The sequence below is a fragment of the Terrapene carolina genome, unplaced genomic scaffold (assembly GCF_002925995.2).
Source record: "Terrapene carolina triunguis isolate 2854851 unplaced genomic scaffold, T_m_triunguis-2.0 Scaffold210, whole genome shotgun sequence".
Classification (NCBI taxonomy): Eukaryota; Metazoa; Chordata; order Testudines; family Emydidae; genus Terrapene; species Terrapene triunguis.
The window spans coordinates 8,135,732-8,153,137 of record NW_020664561.1 but is presented as its reverse complement, the minus strand read 5'-3'; the positions used below and the strand labels follow the sequence as shown (position 1 = coordinate 8,153,137).

General features: G+C 49.2%; 1 protein-coding gene across 3 annotated transcripts in view; it reads right to left on the bottom strand.

Moving 5' to 3' along the window:
- LOC112107406 (uridine-cytidine kinase 2) overlaps positions 1-17,348 on the bottom strand; it is a 35,983-nt gene extending 18,635 nt beyond the window's left edge. The window contains exons 1-5 of one of the 3 annotated variants that reach the window (XM_026655394.2): positions 17,179-17,348; positions 12,485-12,576; positions 11,063-11,223; positions 10,180-10,324; positions 461-620 (exon numbers count right to left, since the gene is read on the bottom strand). In XM_026655394.2, the coding sequence (XP_026511179.1) occupies positions 461-620; positions 10,180-10,324; positions 11,063-11,103 (346 nt within the window). In that variant the 5' untranslated portion in view covers positions 11,104-11,223; positions 12,485-12,576; positions 17,179-17,348. Of the gene's footprint in view, positions 1-460; positions 621-10,179; positions 10,425-11,062; positions 11,224-12,484; positions 12,577-17,178 lie in introns of those variants that run through there. The other 2 variants (XM_026655395.2, XM_029912341.1) reach the window with 2 other exon arrangements.
- Positions 17,349-17,406: the final 58 nt, after the last annotated feature.

The following is a 17,406-nucleotide window of genomic DNA, read 5'->3' as shown; positions in this document are numbered from 1 at the left end:
ATTCCAGCCTTTAAGGAGATGTTTTAACCCTACTCTCCTTGGGCAGAGTGTTCCCTCTGGCTGGGCAGTGCGCTGAGCACGTCAACCCACAGGCAGCTGCTTTTCAGTGGTGCGGTTTGCATAGAGTCTGTAGAGCGCTTTAGGATCTTCAGGATGAAACCGGCTGTAGAAGTGCAAATAATGTTATAGGATGGTGCAGCCATCTCTTGGGATAAGGACAAGACCCAGGTTCACTTCACTAGGAACCTAACCAGGATATGACAGCCGGTCCCAAGCAAGCCAGTGCACTGCATCACTACCCGTCCACCCCACATTAATGCAGTGGAGCAAGAAGCTGGGTCCCCGGCATTACCAAGAGGTTCTGTGCCAGTGGAATTAAAGGAACGACTCAGATCAGGAGAGGTGTCACTGAAGCCCTACACAGCCCAACACCTCCTCCCAAGGATCAGGCTCCATTCACCTGGGTGGTCAAAGTTGAACTGGCCCTTGAGTGCCTTGGACTTCTGCTCAGAGGTAAGGACCCGATAGAAGCTGTCTTGACTCAGTATCACCACCTGCTTCTGGCGATAATCCACTTCATTCTGGCCCAGTAGCTGGACGATTCTGGCGCAGACTGATGACTTCAGGCGATGTAGCAAGGGGGAAAATGAAAGAAGAGAGTCTGATGCAAATGGAGACTACTCTGAGCAGGAGACTTGCAGACTGAGGAGAAGCCTGCCTTGGGTGGCAGGGAGCAGGAGGCTGCAAGCTCAGGCGGGAGACATTCCCATCCTCATCTGATGCTTTGCTCCTCAGCCAAGGAGCAGAGAGCTCATCTGTCCTCTTGAGACATCCCAAAGCCATCTGAGTGCTGCCCCTGGATCCTTTTCTAAGGCCATTGTTTTATGGCTTATTGCTCATTTATTTAGCTAATAGGTGTGAATCCACCTGCCCTCTCATTCCCCCTTGCGCCTTCTAGCTGCTGGGAGGGAGAAGGGGTACTCTCTCTCTGCGTCCCAGACCTGTACTCCCAACCAGCTCAAAACCTCCTAGCTGCCCTGAGTCTCCACTATCCTACTCTTCCTCCAGCCTGTCTTGTCTCTCATTCTAGGAGTAGCTCCAGGGGCCACTCTGAGCTTTCCCTAGGCAGCAGCATGAACCAACCTGATCCAGGTCACTTGCACTGCTTCCCACGGGGTTCCCATTAGCAGCAGTGACAGCCAATGTGACTCAGGGTCTGCCCTCACTAAAGAGCAGCTGAGGAGGCCTACAAGGAGCAGCAGAGGCTCAGGAGCTGCACTCAAACTGGCTCCAAGAGTGGTGTTTGTGGGACAAAAGCCAACAAGCTCTATTCTCCCCTCACTCACACAGGGAAGTCCTGCTGAATTCTGTTACGCCAGCGAGGGGAGAAATCAGGCTCTCATTGGGGAAAAAAAAATCTCTACAGAAGTTTGTTTTAACACTCTAAATAAAGCCCAATAGAAAGTAGCTGATTCTGCACCAGCCAGAAAACACGAGGGCCTTTCTCTGAGAGCAAGCAGGGCTCGGAGGAGCAGCAGAAAGCACATCCTGGTGCCTCTTGGCACAGAGGCTAAGGGAGCTGTTGAATGAGCAGCTCAGTCCATGGCTCTGGCTGACATCTCACACCTTCACACCGACAGAGGGAGCAGACCAGAACGAAGAGCCATGGAGCTGGGGATGGGTTTCAGGGAGGAGCTGCTGGGGATCCCAACTTGCTCTGTAGGGAAGATGTCTGAAAAAAATCACCCTCTCGGGTGCCCAAGCTCAGGTTGTTTGGATTGGAGATTAAGCTAGTCTGGGGAGGGTCCCAGCAGCTGGGGGAGTAGACATGTGGCTGGTGGAAGCCATCCCCAGCTCCATCCCTACCACTGTTTCCCAACTGACTCATCAGGGAGGCAAGTGGCACGGGAGCGTCGGAATAGAGGAAAGTAAGGAGGTGGCAGAGTATGGGTGTAGAGAGGAGCAGCTTTACTCCAAACAGGTTTGGAGATTTAAAACTGAACTAACAGGACAGAGAGGAGAGCTGCATTGGACCCCATCATACATGCACTGAAGTCCCTGTTAGCTGCAGCGGCAAAGCACCTCTGGGAAAAGCGAGGGAGCCCCTAACTTTAAGTTGTGGCCTCAGTCCCATACAGCAGCACTTGGCTGTGTCACTAGCAGGCTGCCTCACTGGAGTCCTGACCAGTTTGAACTTAGATTAGTTACAGAAAGTGGGCAGATGCCTGCAAAACTTCACCTGTTTAGGCAGCCACATAACCATACTAGTGCTTGCCTAAGGCAGTTAGCTGGGTACCTAATCCACAATGTACCAACACACTGCATTGGCTTGCAGGCCTCAGAGGAACAATCAGGAGCTATTGCTCCACTCCTCCCACTACTGACTCAGCTAGCCTCCTAGTTTGCCAGCAGACATTCCCTTCTCTCCTCCTCAGACGGACCTCCCTCCCCCCCATTTCCATCCCTAAGCCACAAATAATGCCCCTGCTTCCAGCTATACACTCTGTGAGCCAGAAATCCCGCCCTAGAGTGCCAGCTGGAAATGCCAGTTGGATCACCAGCTCCAAGTGCTTTAAAGCAGCAAAGAGGGGTATTAGTGGAGCTTCTCAGCACTAACATACACCCCTAAAAATGCCCGTGGCCATGCTGCAGCCTACACCCTCTCATCCCCTCCATTAAGTCAGATGTTCCACAGTTGGATTGTTGGCTCAGGAGGTGGAGTTGAAGCCAGGGGCATCATCAGAGGCCAATGGGAGGAAAGTCTGTGGGGGTGGGTGGGTAGGGGGGACCTTCACCTGGAGAACAGATGAGCAGATTTGACAGCCCCATGTCCCTTCCCCCTCCAAGCCCAGATGGGCTCCTTCTGCTATGAGCAGTGCACTATGGACCAGTGCTTGGAGGACTCTCTAGCCACAGGAGCTGTACAGAGTGAACGGATAAACAGCTTATAACTGGTTCAGCTCTAGAGACGTGGGCTGTTTGAACTGTTCTGTGGATAGCTCAGCCCTCACCTCATCAGAGTCCAGGGGCTGGCGGAGCTAACGTTCTCACCAGCCTCTGTCCTGCAGAGCTCTAATTCACTAGTCACCTCTGCAGCAGGGGGCCTGACAAGAAGCCAGGATAGGAGTCACCACTTAAGTTTCTGAAGCTCAGCCTCCCTGTATATAGATAGAGCTAATTTCTGGAGTTCCCCAGAGCTCAGCTAGAACAGCAGCATTTAGGAAACTTCAGGTTTTGTGTTTTTATTATGAAAAGTAAAAAAATTCAGGCTTGGGGGGAGAAATCTAATAAGAGAGTAGCTAATTTAATTGGGGCTGGGGGTTGAGAGAGCACACAGGCAGCTATGCAACCTACTCCCACCTCACTTAATGATTCTGTTGGCCAATGGTGCTTTATAGGTGGGATGTGGCTTCCCTTCCTGACCTCTGCAATGGACAGCTGACACCCAGAAGCAGGATATTTAATTCCTGTAGATCTTATCAATGGATATTCACTTATCCAGACTCTCTCATTGAAAACAGAATTCAACTAGAGCCTCTGACCCTGCAAGCATCCCACACTGTGGGACAGAGTGTTTCCTGACTCCAACCATCACCAGTTACTTGCCATCACCGCTCCTTTGTTTTCCCATTCCTTGCCTCCTTCCCCAGCACTGTTTCAACATCCCACTCTGGCTTATCAAGCTGTATCCCACTGCTTTCATAAACACTTGCCACACAGATCATCACCCCTCCACCTTCTCTTCCTGTTCTCTCTCTCCTAGTTAGATTGCTGCCCATCAATATTGACATTCCAACTCTGAGAATCACTCTGTCGGGAGTCAGCAATATGCTATGGGCAGAGCCATCAGCCAGCAACCCCTTCGGGTTCTTCTTGCAACTTTCCCATGGCCTTTCCATTTGTGAATTAGCCCTCTGTCTCACACAGGGGCAGAGCCTCAGCTGGCGTCAGGCAGTGTAGCTCCATTGTAGTCAGACTATTTGCCCAGCTGATGCAGGAGGGGAGATAGGGTTCCCATAGTTGGAGTCAGACAAAGGAAGAAAGTTCCAGGCTCAGTTAAGCTAAAGCTCCTTATCTCCCCACTCCAGGAAGTGAGAGAGAATTGATGTCACACAGAGGAACACTGGGCGGTAACTTCTGGCCTCTCTAAGTTCAAGCAATAATTGGCTCTTGCCAGGCCTGCTGATCCTACAGAACATGGTAAGGCATATAGGGAATGGCATCTTTGAGGGTCCATCTGTACAGCTATGCTCTGGCACTGGAAGTGGAGGAGTTCTGGGAACATGTTGGTCAGACGCTCTCCATCTCTCCCTCTAGTGGGATTATTCTCCCCCTTTGCAATCAGCTCACTAGGCACCCCATGCATTCAGCAGCATGAAGTTAAACACTAGTTGTGAAGTGTGGCCCGTGACTGAGCTAGCCACGCCTCCACCTTTATTATCGTTTAGAAGATTGAGGGTGGAATGCGGGGCCCACCCCCACACCCATTTCTCTTCAACTGACCCTTTAAGGGTGAAGATCAGAGCACATACAAGCTGCGTTTGCCTTCCAGCAGCCTGCTTCTATCAGGCACCAGAAGGGATGGCTGCACAGTGTGGGCTCGGGAGCCTATTTCATTTTTCTTAATGAATTTTAAGGGCTGTCAGAAACAATGGGGGAGGCATCCACGAGGATTTCCTGCTCTCTAGCCAGGAAAGACAGACACAGATGCTACCCTCCAGCTCCAACTACTGCAGCAAGGCACACACTGCTAGCTGGCCACGTTCAAAATCCACATTTGGATTCATGTGCCAGGAAGCTGTGGCTACTCAGTACCTCTGAGCAAAACAAAGCCACAGTTGAGGGCCCCAATTTTACTCACCCATATTTGAGTAGTCTTAAATTACACCTCAGTTTCCCGATCTGTACAATGGGGATAGTCCTGACCTACCACACAGAAATATAGGAGTTGCAGCATGTAATGAATATTTGTAACATCTTGCCCAAACCCTAAAACTCATCAGAAGGGGCATACAACCCTTGAGTGCCCTGGGACCAAGCTGCCCCCAGAACCAGAGTTTATTTTGACAGATGTTCCTTGGCAAAGTCTTTTCTAAACAGTGGCATCTATGTACAGACCTCAGCACAGGCAACTGGGCTCCAATTCTGCAGCTGGAGGGGAGAGGGATAAGCCAGTTAAATGTACGGTCCATTCCAAACACTCCCTCCTCCCCCCCCATCCCACCCAGTAACCCTGCCTAAAAATCTTCCAACCCAACACTTCTGTGATCATGCCCCACAAGACATTGAGCCAGCCGGAAGGGACTCAAGAGGTCATCAAGTCCAGCCCTCTATGCTGAAGCAGTCTGCCTAGATCCTCTCTAACAGGGTGTTTGTCTAACCTGTTCTTAGAAACCTCCCATGCTGGGGATTACACAGCCTCCCTTGGAAGCCTGTTCCAGAGCTTAACTACCCGATAGTTAGAAAGTTTTTCCTAATATCTAACCTAAATCTCCCTTGCTGCAGATTAAGCTTAATTGGGCTCAGACTTGAGCCCTGGGGTGGTTGGGTGGCAGAGACTTGTGGAGTCTGGCTGCAAACTAGGGCTCCAGCCCTGGGGCTTCAGACTCCAAGCCCTGGCCACGCAGCAGCAGGCTCCAATCCCTGGCTCTGGCCATGTGGTGCTGACCCCTAATCCCACCAGCAGCCGCTGGCCCCAGGCACTGACCCCTGTCTGTGCACTCTGACCCCCAGCCCTAGTCACTGACTCTGGGTGCGGGCTCCAGGCGCTGACCTTGAGCTCCAGAGGCTGCCAGCCTTGGGTGCAGATGCCCAGCGCTGGACTTGGGCTCTGGCAGGTGCTGTCTCTGGATGCCGACCCCTAGCCCTGGGGCAGCAGGCACAGACCTCAAGCGCCAGCCCCAAACTCAGCATCAGCCAATCCCCGGCCGTGCGCTCTGACCCCCAGCCCTGGCTGTCGACCCTGGGTTCCGGCAGGTGCTGGCCCTGGGCACCCATCCCCAGACACCAGCCCCGAGTGCAGATCCCCAGCCCCGGTCACGCAGCAGCAGGCACCAACCCCAGGCTCTGGCAGGTGCTGGCCTTAGACACCGACCTCCAGTCCTGGTCGTGCAGCAGCAGGCTTTGGCGGGTGCTGGCCCAGGACAGACTCCTAGCCCTGGCTGTGCAGCAGCAGCTGGCACAGACCCCAGGCGCCAACCCTGGGTGCCGACCCTCAGCCCCGGTCACACAGCAGCAGGTGCTGCCTCTGGGTGCCAACACCCAGCTGCGTGGCATTGGATGCCAATCCCTGGCCGCCAATCCCTGGCCCTAGCCACGCAACTGCGGGCATGAACTCTGGGTTCCAGTAGGTGCTGGCCCAGGGTGCTGATCCCCAGCCCCAGGCACCAACCCACACCTCTGACCATGCAGTGGCAGGGCCCCCCATCCATCGCCCCTGGCCTCTGCTGCCTCACCCCTCCATCCATCCTCCCTGGCCTCCGCCGCCTCACCCCCCACCCCTCCATCCAGGTCTTAGCTTGCCAGGACTTACTATAAAAAGTGATATTAACAAACATACAAATATCACTTTTCACAGCATTATTTTTATTATCGAGTCTGCAAAAAAACCCTACCTAAATAAATTACAATTATCTGGATGTATATACATGCATATTTATTTCTCCTAAAGTTAATTAAGTATTTTAGGAAAAAAGTGTCAGTGTGGCCACCAGCAAGAGTTTTACCCATCTCTGACTCAACAACAGCGGCAGGGCGGGCTTTTTTGCATGCGCGCCTTGCGAGGAAAGCATCCCCTGTTATCTTCACTCTGGTGTGTTGTCAACTGAGTGTGTTGCAACAGTCCACAGTTTTGCTGAGAGTTAGATGGATTTGCAGCTTTGGAATAGGAAAATATATCTGTCTCCCCCCTGCCACAATCCTCTCTGCTTCTAACCAGGGCCAGCACATGTGGACCTTAAGAACTGATAGTCAGCCATACTGCTAGCCACAGGACATTCAGGAAAGTTTACTTGCCCTGCTGCAGGGAACCCCTTGCCTGGGCTCAGTGTGGTGCATATCACCATAGATGTACAGCATTCTTTGTTCTTCCAAGGACCCATTTGCCTTCTATTATAGCAATCAAGACTATCACCAAAAATTGGAGGCCTTGCCAGGAACCAGCTGGGCAGATCCCTGTTGTCACAGCTGCATACACACCTTGCCTTACCTCTGCCACCAAGTACGTTCTCCCTTTGCTGCATCACGAGCCACATTAAACTATAATACACCAGTTTGGGATACTAGAAGCACAAGCACCAATAATCTCTTCCTGCTGCTTCTGCTTGAGCATAGCAAGTTAAGAATGGACTACAAGAGAGCTGGCTATGAAGTTTGCACTGATCTGTTGAGTTCCTTTTAAAGGGCAGCATTGCACAGTGTGTGTGTTTTGGCAGCAAGCAATCATTGCAGAGGGGAAATCAAAGCTGAGAAAGGAAAAGCCATCAGTACACCACCCTGACAATAAAGAACCTCTTCCCTGTTTTACAGGAGAGCCTACTACTGCTGCTAAGCATGTTTCACTTTGAAGCGGAGAACAACTGTGCCCTATTGGACTGTAATCCCTGGCCTTACCTTGTGGGTTCAATAAACTGCTCCGAGACAGCATTTCAGCAGCGACAGACACAATGTTACTGAGACAGCTATGCAGAGTTAGGCCCACACACAAAAGGCCTCACATGAGCCCAGAATACTTGAGTCACCAGAAAACATAGTGTAAGAACAATTCAGCGTTGGTTCCCAGATAGAGATTTCCACACACACTCTCCACCTTCTATGGGGATTTTTTCATTGGGGAGCAGGCACATGTGTGTTTTCAACAAGCGAGAGAACAGATAAAGGCCACCCCCATCACTGCAGTGAAGGCCTGGTGTTTTTTGGGGTTTTTTTTTTTTTTAAGTCATCTTTAGAAAAAACTGAGTGCACATAGCCCTATGCTCCTCCGGCTGCAGCCAGGCATTTAGTGCTCCCCGTAACGAAGAAGATCTCAGGTGCACTCCCACCTATGAACATGAGCGTGTTCACCTGGAATACTTTTTAAATGGACACCATATGCTGGAGGAAATTCCATCCCCCCTCTGAACAGAAAGACAAAATGTAGAGCAACCCTTTGCCGGGGTTTGCCTCTACTGGTAATTCAGACAACAAACTCACCATAAACTTCAGCCCAAGCTAACTCCCTAGAGTTTGGCAGTTCCTAGAGTTTTCGCCTAGCCCCAGTTCTGTGTCCAGAGGAACTCTCCTACACTGCCTTACACCCAGGGTGGAGTTAGAGAGTCACATCTGCCATTATGAGTCAGCATCTCCCAGTAGGATTCCAACACCTGCTACCAATCTGGGTCAACAAAACACCCCCATGCCCTCCCATCAGACACACATCTTTCTGAAAAATAATCTGTTACTCACTATCATTCTAATCAACACTTCAGATTACTGGAACAGTAAGGGATTAGAGAGGGGCAAATATTTGTCCTTTCCCTCCTCCATCCATGTTATTGTCTGTGTATAGCCAGTTTCACCGTTTCCCCTATTTGTCTGAGTCTTTCATACACATTAAATACATTCAAGGAAAGCACAATTGTAAAACCACTAAAGTTACCAGAGGACTCTGGGGATGGCGTAGTACACAGACAGAGTCACACACATAAAAACTAGTGTGCAATAATTACAGCTCCAGTCCTGCACTGAGCTAAAGAGGGCCAGAGCATGAGTCAAGTCAGGGGGTCCTGCTGGCTTTTGTGATCCTGTAAAGATCACAAAAGCCAGCAAGGGGGGGGGGGGGTCTGTAGACAGAATGAAACTGGTGTTGCTTTAAAGCTGTTATGCTCTTATGGATTACACTGACAAGTTTAATATTAGTGTGGAGAAGAAAGCGAGGATCTAAGCTCCTTTCTCTAAGAGACAGGTATAAAATCCTAGGACCAGCTTTTCTAGGAGTGCTTGTACGCATGGGCATAGACAACTGGGGGTCTGGGGAACTTCATTAATAACGAATAAAGAAAACAGTTCGGAATAGCTGCTCTTATCTCACTTTATTAAAAGTGGACAAGTTTAGTCATGGTAAAAATACTACTCAAGTTATATTCAACAGCTACTATTTTTTCAACTCTACCCTCTGATAAGAGAGTTGTCTGTGCCTCTAGTTTATATTTTCTTTCTCCCCAGTCTAGGAGCGCAGGTGCATCTCCAGTAGGAGCAGTTAACACAATGGCACAACTGCCACTTCCAAGCTCTCTCACAACAGCTCCTATTCGCCTGCTTCCAGGCAGGCTGACGGAACCCCAGTGATTCCGCCACATTACATAGCTTCGATCAGAGTCAGAGGAGGGGAAGCTAGACAGCCCCAGGAGGGACTGGGGAACAAGACACTTATCTGACCCCCATTCAGCCGAGCCATCCGTGCAGCACTGAGTCACCCCGGCACGGAGCAGCGTCACCACCAAGGCAGAAAGGGGGGGGGGGGAGAAGGAGCAAGGAGGTTGAAGGAGTTAGAAACGGGGTAACCGTTTAGAGAGATCTTTACAGGATCACAAAAGCCAGCAGGACCCATCTGTGCCGATCCCCCACCTCGGCACAACTGCCACACAGACACCTGCTCCCCCTGGGGCCGGAGCTGAGTGGCAGGGGTGTCAATCAGGAGGGCGCCCGCCAAAGCCGCTGAGTGCCACCTGCCCGGGGATCAGGCCTTTGTGTCTGGCAGAGAGAGAGAACACAGGGCAGGAAGCAGCCGCTTCGCGGAAAGCGGAGGCACCCACACAGCAGAGCCGAGCTCGCTCCCCAGGGCGGGCTGGCTGCGACCAGACAATGTGTTACAAAGCCGCGCTGCCAGTCAGCAGCCGCCCTGCCTCCCCGCAGCCCGCCGGAGCGGAGCAGTGCAGTGCAGGAGGGGGACCCGGGCGGCCTCCCTCCCACCCAACGCCTCGCTAGGAGCCGCACCCCATCGCGGCAACAACACGCCCCCCCCCTTCCCCGCGCACACGTGTTCTTACAGCCCGGAGGGGGCCGGGGGCTCTCCAGCAGGGTCTCGGCTAGCACCCAGCCGCCCACCCGCTACAGCAGCCGCCGCCATGTGTCCGCTGCGCTGGGCTCCCCATGCACCCACGCGGGGACCAGCCACCCCCGGCTCCGCGCTCCCCCGCTCACCTTGCCGCTGGCTGTGCCGCCGCTGACCCCGATCAGGAAGGGCTCCCCACCGCCAGGCTGCTCGTGCTCCTGCAGGCTCTGCTCACTATCCCCTGCCATGCTGCTGCCGCTGCTCAGTCTCCGGCTCACCAGGCGCCTTGGGGGGCTGGATTTATCTGATGAGTCAAGGAAAGGCCTTCCTCCCCGCCTGGTTCACATCCCCAGCGTGCGGCTCCCTGCCAGGTGCCTGCTACAGCTGCACATGCTCCCACCACCCGGGCTGATGCTTGGGTTTGCAAACTGGCTGGGGCTCTGGAGCCGCAGAGACCCAGCATCCATCCCCCTTCCGCCCACTGTCTCCTCCAGCTGTTGCTGAGGACGGAGGACAAAGCGAAACGTGTCCAGAAACGCCTCCTACAACACCTGTGCTCAGTTAACTCTCTCTAGCACCGAGGCCCTCTGCTCCAGATTGACCGCACTGTGAGTTGTGTTATGCCTCTAAATCTTCCAAATATCCTACTTCGCTCACTTCACCCCAGGGCTGGGCCCCTTTCATTTCCAGGGGAAGCTGCCCAGGGAGGACACCCTGATTTTACACTGAATGCATTTGACGAATTCATTCTCTTTACCCTAAATCAGTTCAGAGCAGCCCTTTTAGCTATGAATTTCCCCAAGCAATTTCCAGAGATTCAAATCAGCCTCCACTGGAATGCTACTTGGGTTGAACCACAGTATTGCTCATGATGGGAACTCAAATGTCATCCATCCTAGGTTCATCACCCTATCCCCCCCCACAGCCCTGATCCAAGCACTTATGTGCATAATGTATGCACTTAACTTTACACACATGAATAAACTTAAGCACGATCAGGACCCAAATTCTAGCACTGACCACTCAGGATACGAATTGTGAGAGAAGGAAGCACTGAGAGGAACTGGAGTCATCTGTTCATCAGTGCCATCTCTCCTGTCCCCACATCCCTGCAGAGTGTTTCTTGTAATGTCAGAGGGTCCCACCTCAGCACCAGTTGTGCTCTACTTCTGCTAGTGCCAAGTAAGGAAGTTCTATAGGCAGAGAAACAAATGAGAGATTCCTGCAATGGTGATTTCCAATGGGATTCCCATGACCCCATACCAACTTTAAAGCTGTGATTGGGGGCATAGTGCCAGGCACAAGGAACCATCAAAAGTTTGTAACAAACAATACAACAGTGCAACAGCACTTCAGTGCTCCGGGCATTATTTAGGCCCAGATCCTCAAAGGTATTTAAGAGCCTAGTTTCCATTGCTTTCAATGGAAATTAGGCACCTAAATACATTTGAGGTTCTGAGTCTTAGCTCCATTTCCCCCATTGTAGCCATCTCTGTAACTATGTCTAGTATCTTCAGGTCATTTTGCTCTCCTTGTGCCCACACAGACCTGCACCAAATTCTACCTTCTCTAAGGTCAGAGTTCAGTTTCTCTCCCAGATGCCCATCATTGAACTTCCTCACCTATTAGTATCCACAGTCCAATCCCTGTCTTAAAAGCAGGGATTTTTTGGCATATAAAAGAAATTGAGAAAACCATGAATAAAAAGATAGGATCCTGTCTTGTTAGGATACTATGAAAAACTAGGCCAAGCCAGCACAAAGCTTATGTTACAAAATACAGAAATATTACCTATGGCATATCAGAATAAAGGCTCTATCCCAGCCTAAAGTTATCTTTCAGTGTCCCCTTTGTCTTAAAAAAGTTGTATGTAAGCAAGGCCAGGTCTTCACTACAAACTTACATTGGTATAACTACGTCACTCAGGAGTGTGAAAAATCCACACCCCTGAGTAACGCAGTGATGCCTACCTAACCCCTGATGTAGACAGCACTATGTTGATGGGAGGGCTTCTCCCATCGACATAGCTACCACCTGTTGCGGAGGTGGATCAACTACACGGATGGGAGAAGCTGTACTGTTGGTATAGTAGCTGCAGCGTTTTAAGTGTAGACCTGCCCAGTATAACAAGAGCTCCTTCTTTCATAGAAAATATATATATTTCATAGAAAATATATATATATATTGTCTTTCCCCAAGAACTAAGATCCAAATCCTCAACGGTATTTAGGTACCTAACTCTCATTGAAATCAATGGAAGTTAGGTGCCTAAATACCTAGAGGATCTAGGACTAAACTCTTTGTAATGGAGATGCTAGGCAAGACACTACTTCAACTTTCAAAAACAGTCCAGAATGGTAAAATGCAAGTGAATCAAGTTCAGGTACCAGTTTGTGCTACATATAAAAAACAATACAATTTCCTATACACAGGCTAAAAGCTTACAAAGCTCACCTGTCAGTCTTATGGGACCCTAGTCAGCCAAAGTCTTTCCCACCCTTCCACAAGGTTTGGGCCCCTGTCGGACAGAAGGTCCTGTCTGTTTGCTGGATCAGAAAGAAGGCCCTGAGTCAGTTTAAATGCAGCCTTTTCATACCAAAAGCCCCTTCTTTGTCTATTGGTCTCTGGAAAACCCAGTTTGAACCATATATGCAAGCCTCTCCCAGGGGTGCTACCTCTTTGGAGATGTTACAATCTGAGCGATTCATCTTAATAACCCCCATTGTTTTCGGTTCCTGAAGGAGCCATGGTAACCTATCTGCGGTAGGTGTATACAATCCCTGGCCCACAGTAATACATAAGCTGTAATACAATATTACATAACTGTAATACAATATGGTCCCCAAAGATACTGCATGCAGTTGCAATATCTGTCACAAATTGATTTTTATGCTTCTCCGTCCCATTAAAGATTGTTATTTTGGATTATTTTTCCCCAGGTGTATTAGGTTGCATTTCTCCAATCTGAATCTCATTTTGTTGTTTTATACCCATGTGTCTAACCTCTCTACAAGTCTGATCCAAAGATCATTGAAGTCAACCAGTTTTTCCATTGACTTCAGTGAGTTTTGGATCAACCTTAAGTGAGTCAACAAGTCCAGTATCCTCCCTTTAGCAGTATCTTAGATTTCATAGGATGGCTCATAGTGCACCTTCCCACATGTGCAGTAATGAGGAGCGGAAGGAAGACCCATGAAGACTAACGATAAAGAGCAGGTAATGGAATATTTATAAAATTCAATCATAAAATATCAGCCAGTCTTGATTATCTGCATTGTTGAGTATTAATGGGATCAGCAAATGAACTGATTATACAGTTTTGAAAAATCTTGACAAATGGGGAGGTACTGAAAGACTGGATGAAAGTAAATGTAATAGCAGTGTTCAAAAAATGAAAGGATCCCTTAAATTTAATATTTATTCTTATGAGAATTATGGAACAAATATTAAGAGGAAAAAAACCTGAGCATTGTCAATAAACAGCTGGAGTTATAAAGCACAGATATTGCAAATCAAAAGGGGTCAATTGTGGCTTTGCACAAGCCCCACATATGGGCCCGTGCATTGTGTTACCCTACAAGCACATCAGGAAGCAGACTGTGACTGAGGAAGTCAAAATGGCCAAGACTCGAGATCCTCTAAGTATTTAACTGCCTGATTCCAATTGATTTCAATGGGAGTTAGGCATCTAATTACCTTTGAGGATATTGGCCAATGTGCCTACTAGTCCCCTCAGCTCCAGGTGGTGGTGGGGGGACATACCCTGCCCCAGCTTTATTCCTATACATCCCCCAACACTAAGCAGTGGTGCTAAGGTTGCTTATTCCCCATCTCTTCCTGCCCACGTGTGCAGAGGGAAGGTATAGCAGCCCCTTGAAAAGGAGAAGCTGATGCAGGGAAGCAAGGGAGTACTTTTTGCTCCCTTACTCCCTTTTGCAGGATGGGCCACAATCTGGCCTAAACTTTGATGCCTTTGTTTTGATAGTATTGTTACCCCTTTTGACATGAGTGGTTGGCCAAAGTTTGGGGCCCTGCAGGTTTTTTCCACTAGGATGGGCTCAGGTATTTCTCTGATGTAATCCAGTTTATTTACAAAGTATGTACAAAGTCATGTTTCCCAGACACAGCAGGAATCAAACAACAGCTTTGCTCACAGCTTCAAGATTCTTTTTGGCAGCACCCACCTTGAAAACTCTTTCTAGGCTTTTCTCAGGGCCACACACTGTGCTTGTCTGGACTCTGGAGCTTCCTTGCTGCCTTCTCTCTGCTTCTCTGGTGTTTCTCCCCGTTCCCTTCTCTCTCCCACACACATAACTCCACCAAACAATACCCAACAAGAACCCTCCGCCCACATCATTCTAAGTCCTGAGCAGACTCACATGTGTGTGCTTGTGTTCTGGTTTGAGGCCCCTATTGTTTCTAACATTTATTCTGAATGAAGGACTGCTGCTTCGTGCATCAGTTTCAATGATGTTCTGCCCAGCCCACAAGAGTATTAGGCCTGGTGTAGGCTTACAACTTAGGCCAACACAACTACAGTGCTCAGGGATGTGAAAAACCCATCACCTAACCCTCAATGTAGACGCAGTTAGGTGGATGGAAGAAAGCTTCCATTGTCCTACCTACCTTCGTTCAGGAAGGTTGAGTTCCTACAACGATGGAAAAATCCCTTCCATCGCTGCAGTTTGCATTTATGCTATGGGGTTACCGAGGCATAGCTATGGCACTGTAGCTATGTATGGCCTGGTCTACACTAAAAAGTTACATTGACCTAACTACGTACCTCAGGGATATGAAAAATCCACACCCTGAGCGACGTAGTTAAGCCGACTTAAACCCTAGTGTAGACAGCGCTAGGTCAACAGAAGAATTCTGTCAACCCAGCCTACCACCTCTCAGGGAAGTTGATTACCTATGCTGACGAGAGAACCCCTCCCATTGGTGTAGGGGGTAGTGTCAACACTGAAGCACTGCAGCTGTGCTGTTTCAAGTGTAGACAAGCCCTAGGCCACTAAAGCACCCATAATGTAGACATGGCCTTATTTAGGGCCAGATTCTGTTACCCTTACTCATGGTGTGAAGTACCAGACTCTGCAAGTAGTAGAAATGATTTCAGTGGGCCTATCACACAGCATGAATAAGGGTGGTGGAACCTCCAGACCCAAAGGGCTAGATTGTACTTTATGACACAGTCCTGGGCGAGGGTCAGTGCATAAACTGCATGACTCCAGAAGCAGCCTCAGGAGGAAAGGTGATTCCGAGATATCTCTTGGAAGCACCACTTTCTCTTGGTTCCCCTCTTGCACAAGAGTAGTAATCTACTAGTAGCCTATGCCAGAAGCCTTAGCCCTCCCTGGCTCAGATGTGTTGGCCAGCACGTGGGGAGGCAGACTCAAGGCTCCAATATTCCCTATTCTTCTCTGCCCACTCACTCCAAAGAATGAGTGAACGGGCACCACAGCACCTGTTTACTTTTGCACACTTAAGTTCCAGGTAGCTTCTGCAGGGTGAAAGGGGAGTCTCCCCCTCATGCCCCTGTGCTAGTGCATACTTCAAGTCACAATCTAGCCCAGGGGTAGGCAACCTATGGCACATGTGCCGAAGGCGGCACGTGAGCTGATTTTCAGTGGCACTCACACTGCCCGGGTCCTGGCTACCAGTCTGGGGGCCTCTGCATTTTAATTTAATTTTAAATGAAGCTTCTTAAACATTTTAAAAACCTTATTTACTTTACATACAACAATAGTTTAGTTATATATTATAGACTTATAGAAAGAGACCTTCTAAAAACATTAAGATGTATTATTGGCATGTGAAACCTTAAATCAGAGTGAATAAACGAAGACTCGGCACACCACTTCTGAAAGGTTGCCGACCCCTCTAGCCCATAGTTAGTGGATGAAGAAGATGCACTAATATTTGACTTTTACTAAAGCATGTGATACTGTCTTATGAATCACTCTTGAAATTACTTCAAATTGGCTTGAATAGGAACTCTGTCATGTGGACTGAAAACTGGCTGAAGGACCATAAACAAAGGGTAATAGCAATGTATTGAGCGATGGGGAGGATTTTAACAAGTCAGTGTTGGGTCCAGTCTTATTTAATACCCTCATTAATGATCTGGAGGAGAGAGTAAAGAAAATGATGTCACAGATGACACTGAGGTGGAAGGAACTGTGAATACCAGTGATCGCAGAGAAAATAATGAAAAGGAACCTAAGGTCTGAATCAAACCCCACTTAATCCACCTTGACATTGACTTCAGTGGCCTTTGGGTCAGGCCCTTAAAGAGGGTAAATATATAGAAATAAACCAACAACATGAGATTAAATTTAAAAAAAAAATGCAGACTAACACACCTGGGGAATAATAATCCAAAACCCTATCTAAAAGGAAGAAAAAAGTTGGAAAAAAGATAGAAGATAAAAGCAAATTAGATACAAGTTTGCAAAAGGACACAGCTGTAGAAAGGCCAGTAAAAATGCACAGGGTAATCATTTCACAGCAAGGTAAGCTACAGCTCTAATGTGATCATACCTGAAATAAAGTATTTTTTTGAAGAACAAATTACCAAGAAGATATTGACAAAACTGGAGGAAATTTAGAGAAATCAACAAAAATGACTAGGGAGCTGGAGGGATTGGTTCATAAGAAGAGGCATAAAGAAATAAGGTTATTCCATGGCCACTAAGAGAGAACTAAGGGGGATACGTGTAGAAGTAATGGGATGAAATTAGGAAAGAGAAAAATTATGCTGAAAGACTTTGCGGGAGTCTCTTAACAGAAGTCCGGGAAGCCACATTGTTCCGGACACTTAAAATTAGACTGTCCAATACAAAATGTAAGGTAGGCAAAAATCCCTCATTGAAGGACTATGTACTGGATATTTATCATCTATTTCTAAGACTGCATCACGGTGGAAACGTTTCCCTGATTTTCACCCACGATAATCCGGGGACTAATAAGGCATTCAGTCCTTGAGAAGGAAGCATGGGCCAATGGTTTGCTCCATACTCAGGAGACCTCTGATTTGCACGGGCTCCCTGGTGCAAGTCACGTAGCCCCTCTGTGCCTGGGTTCCCCATCTATTAAGCGAGATTAGTGACACTGGAAGGCGCTCAGCTGACGGGGGGCCATGCACGTACCTAAGGCAGCACTGGGCTCTCCTGGGTTGCGACAGCCCGGGGGCTCTCCGCACTGCCTGCCAGCGGGGCGGGTCCCAGGAAGCACCCACCCGCCAACAATGGCATCAGCGCGGGACGGGCTCCTCCAGACAGGGCTTTGGGGAGGACCCCCGCCTTTGCGAGAGGGGCTGCCCGGGGTTTATCTACAGCAGGGCCGGGGGGAGGGGAGGAGCTCGGCACTCGCCAGGG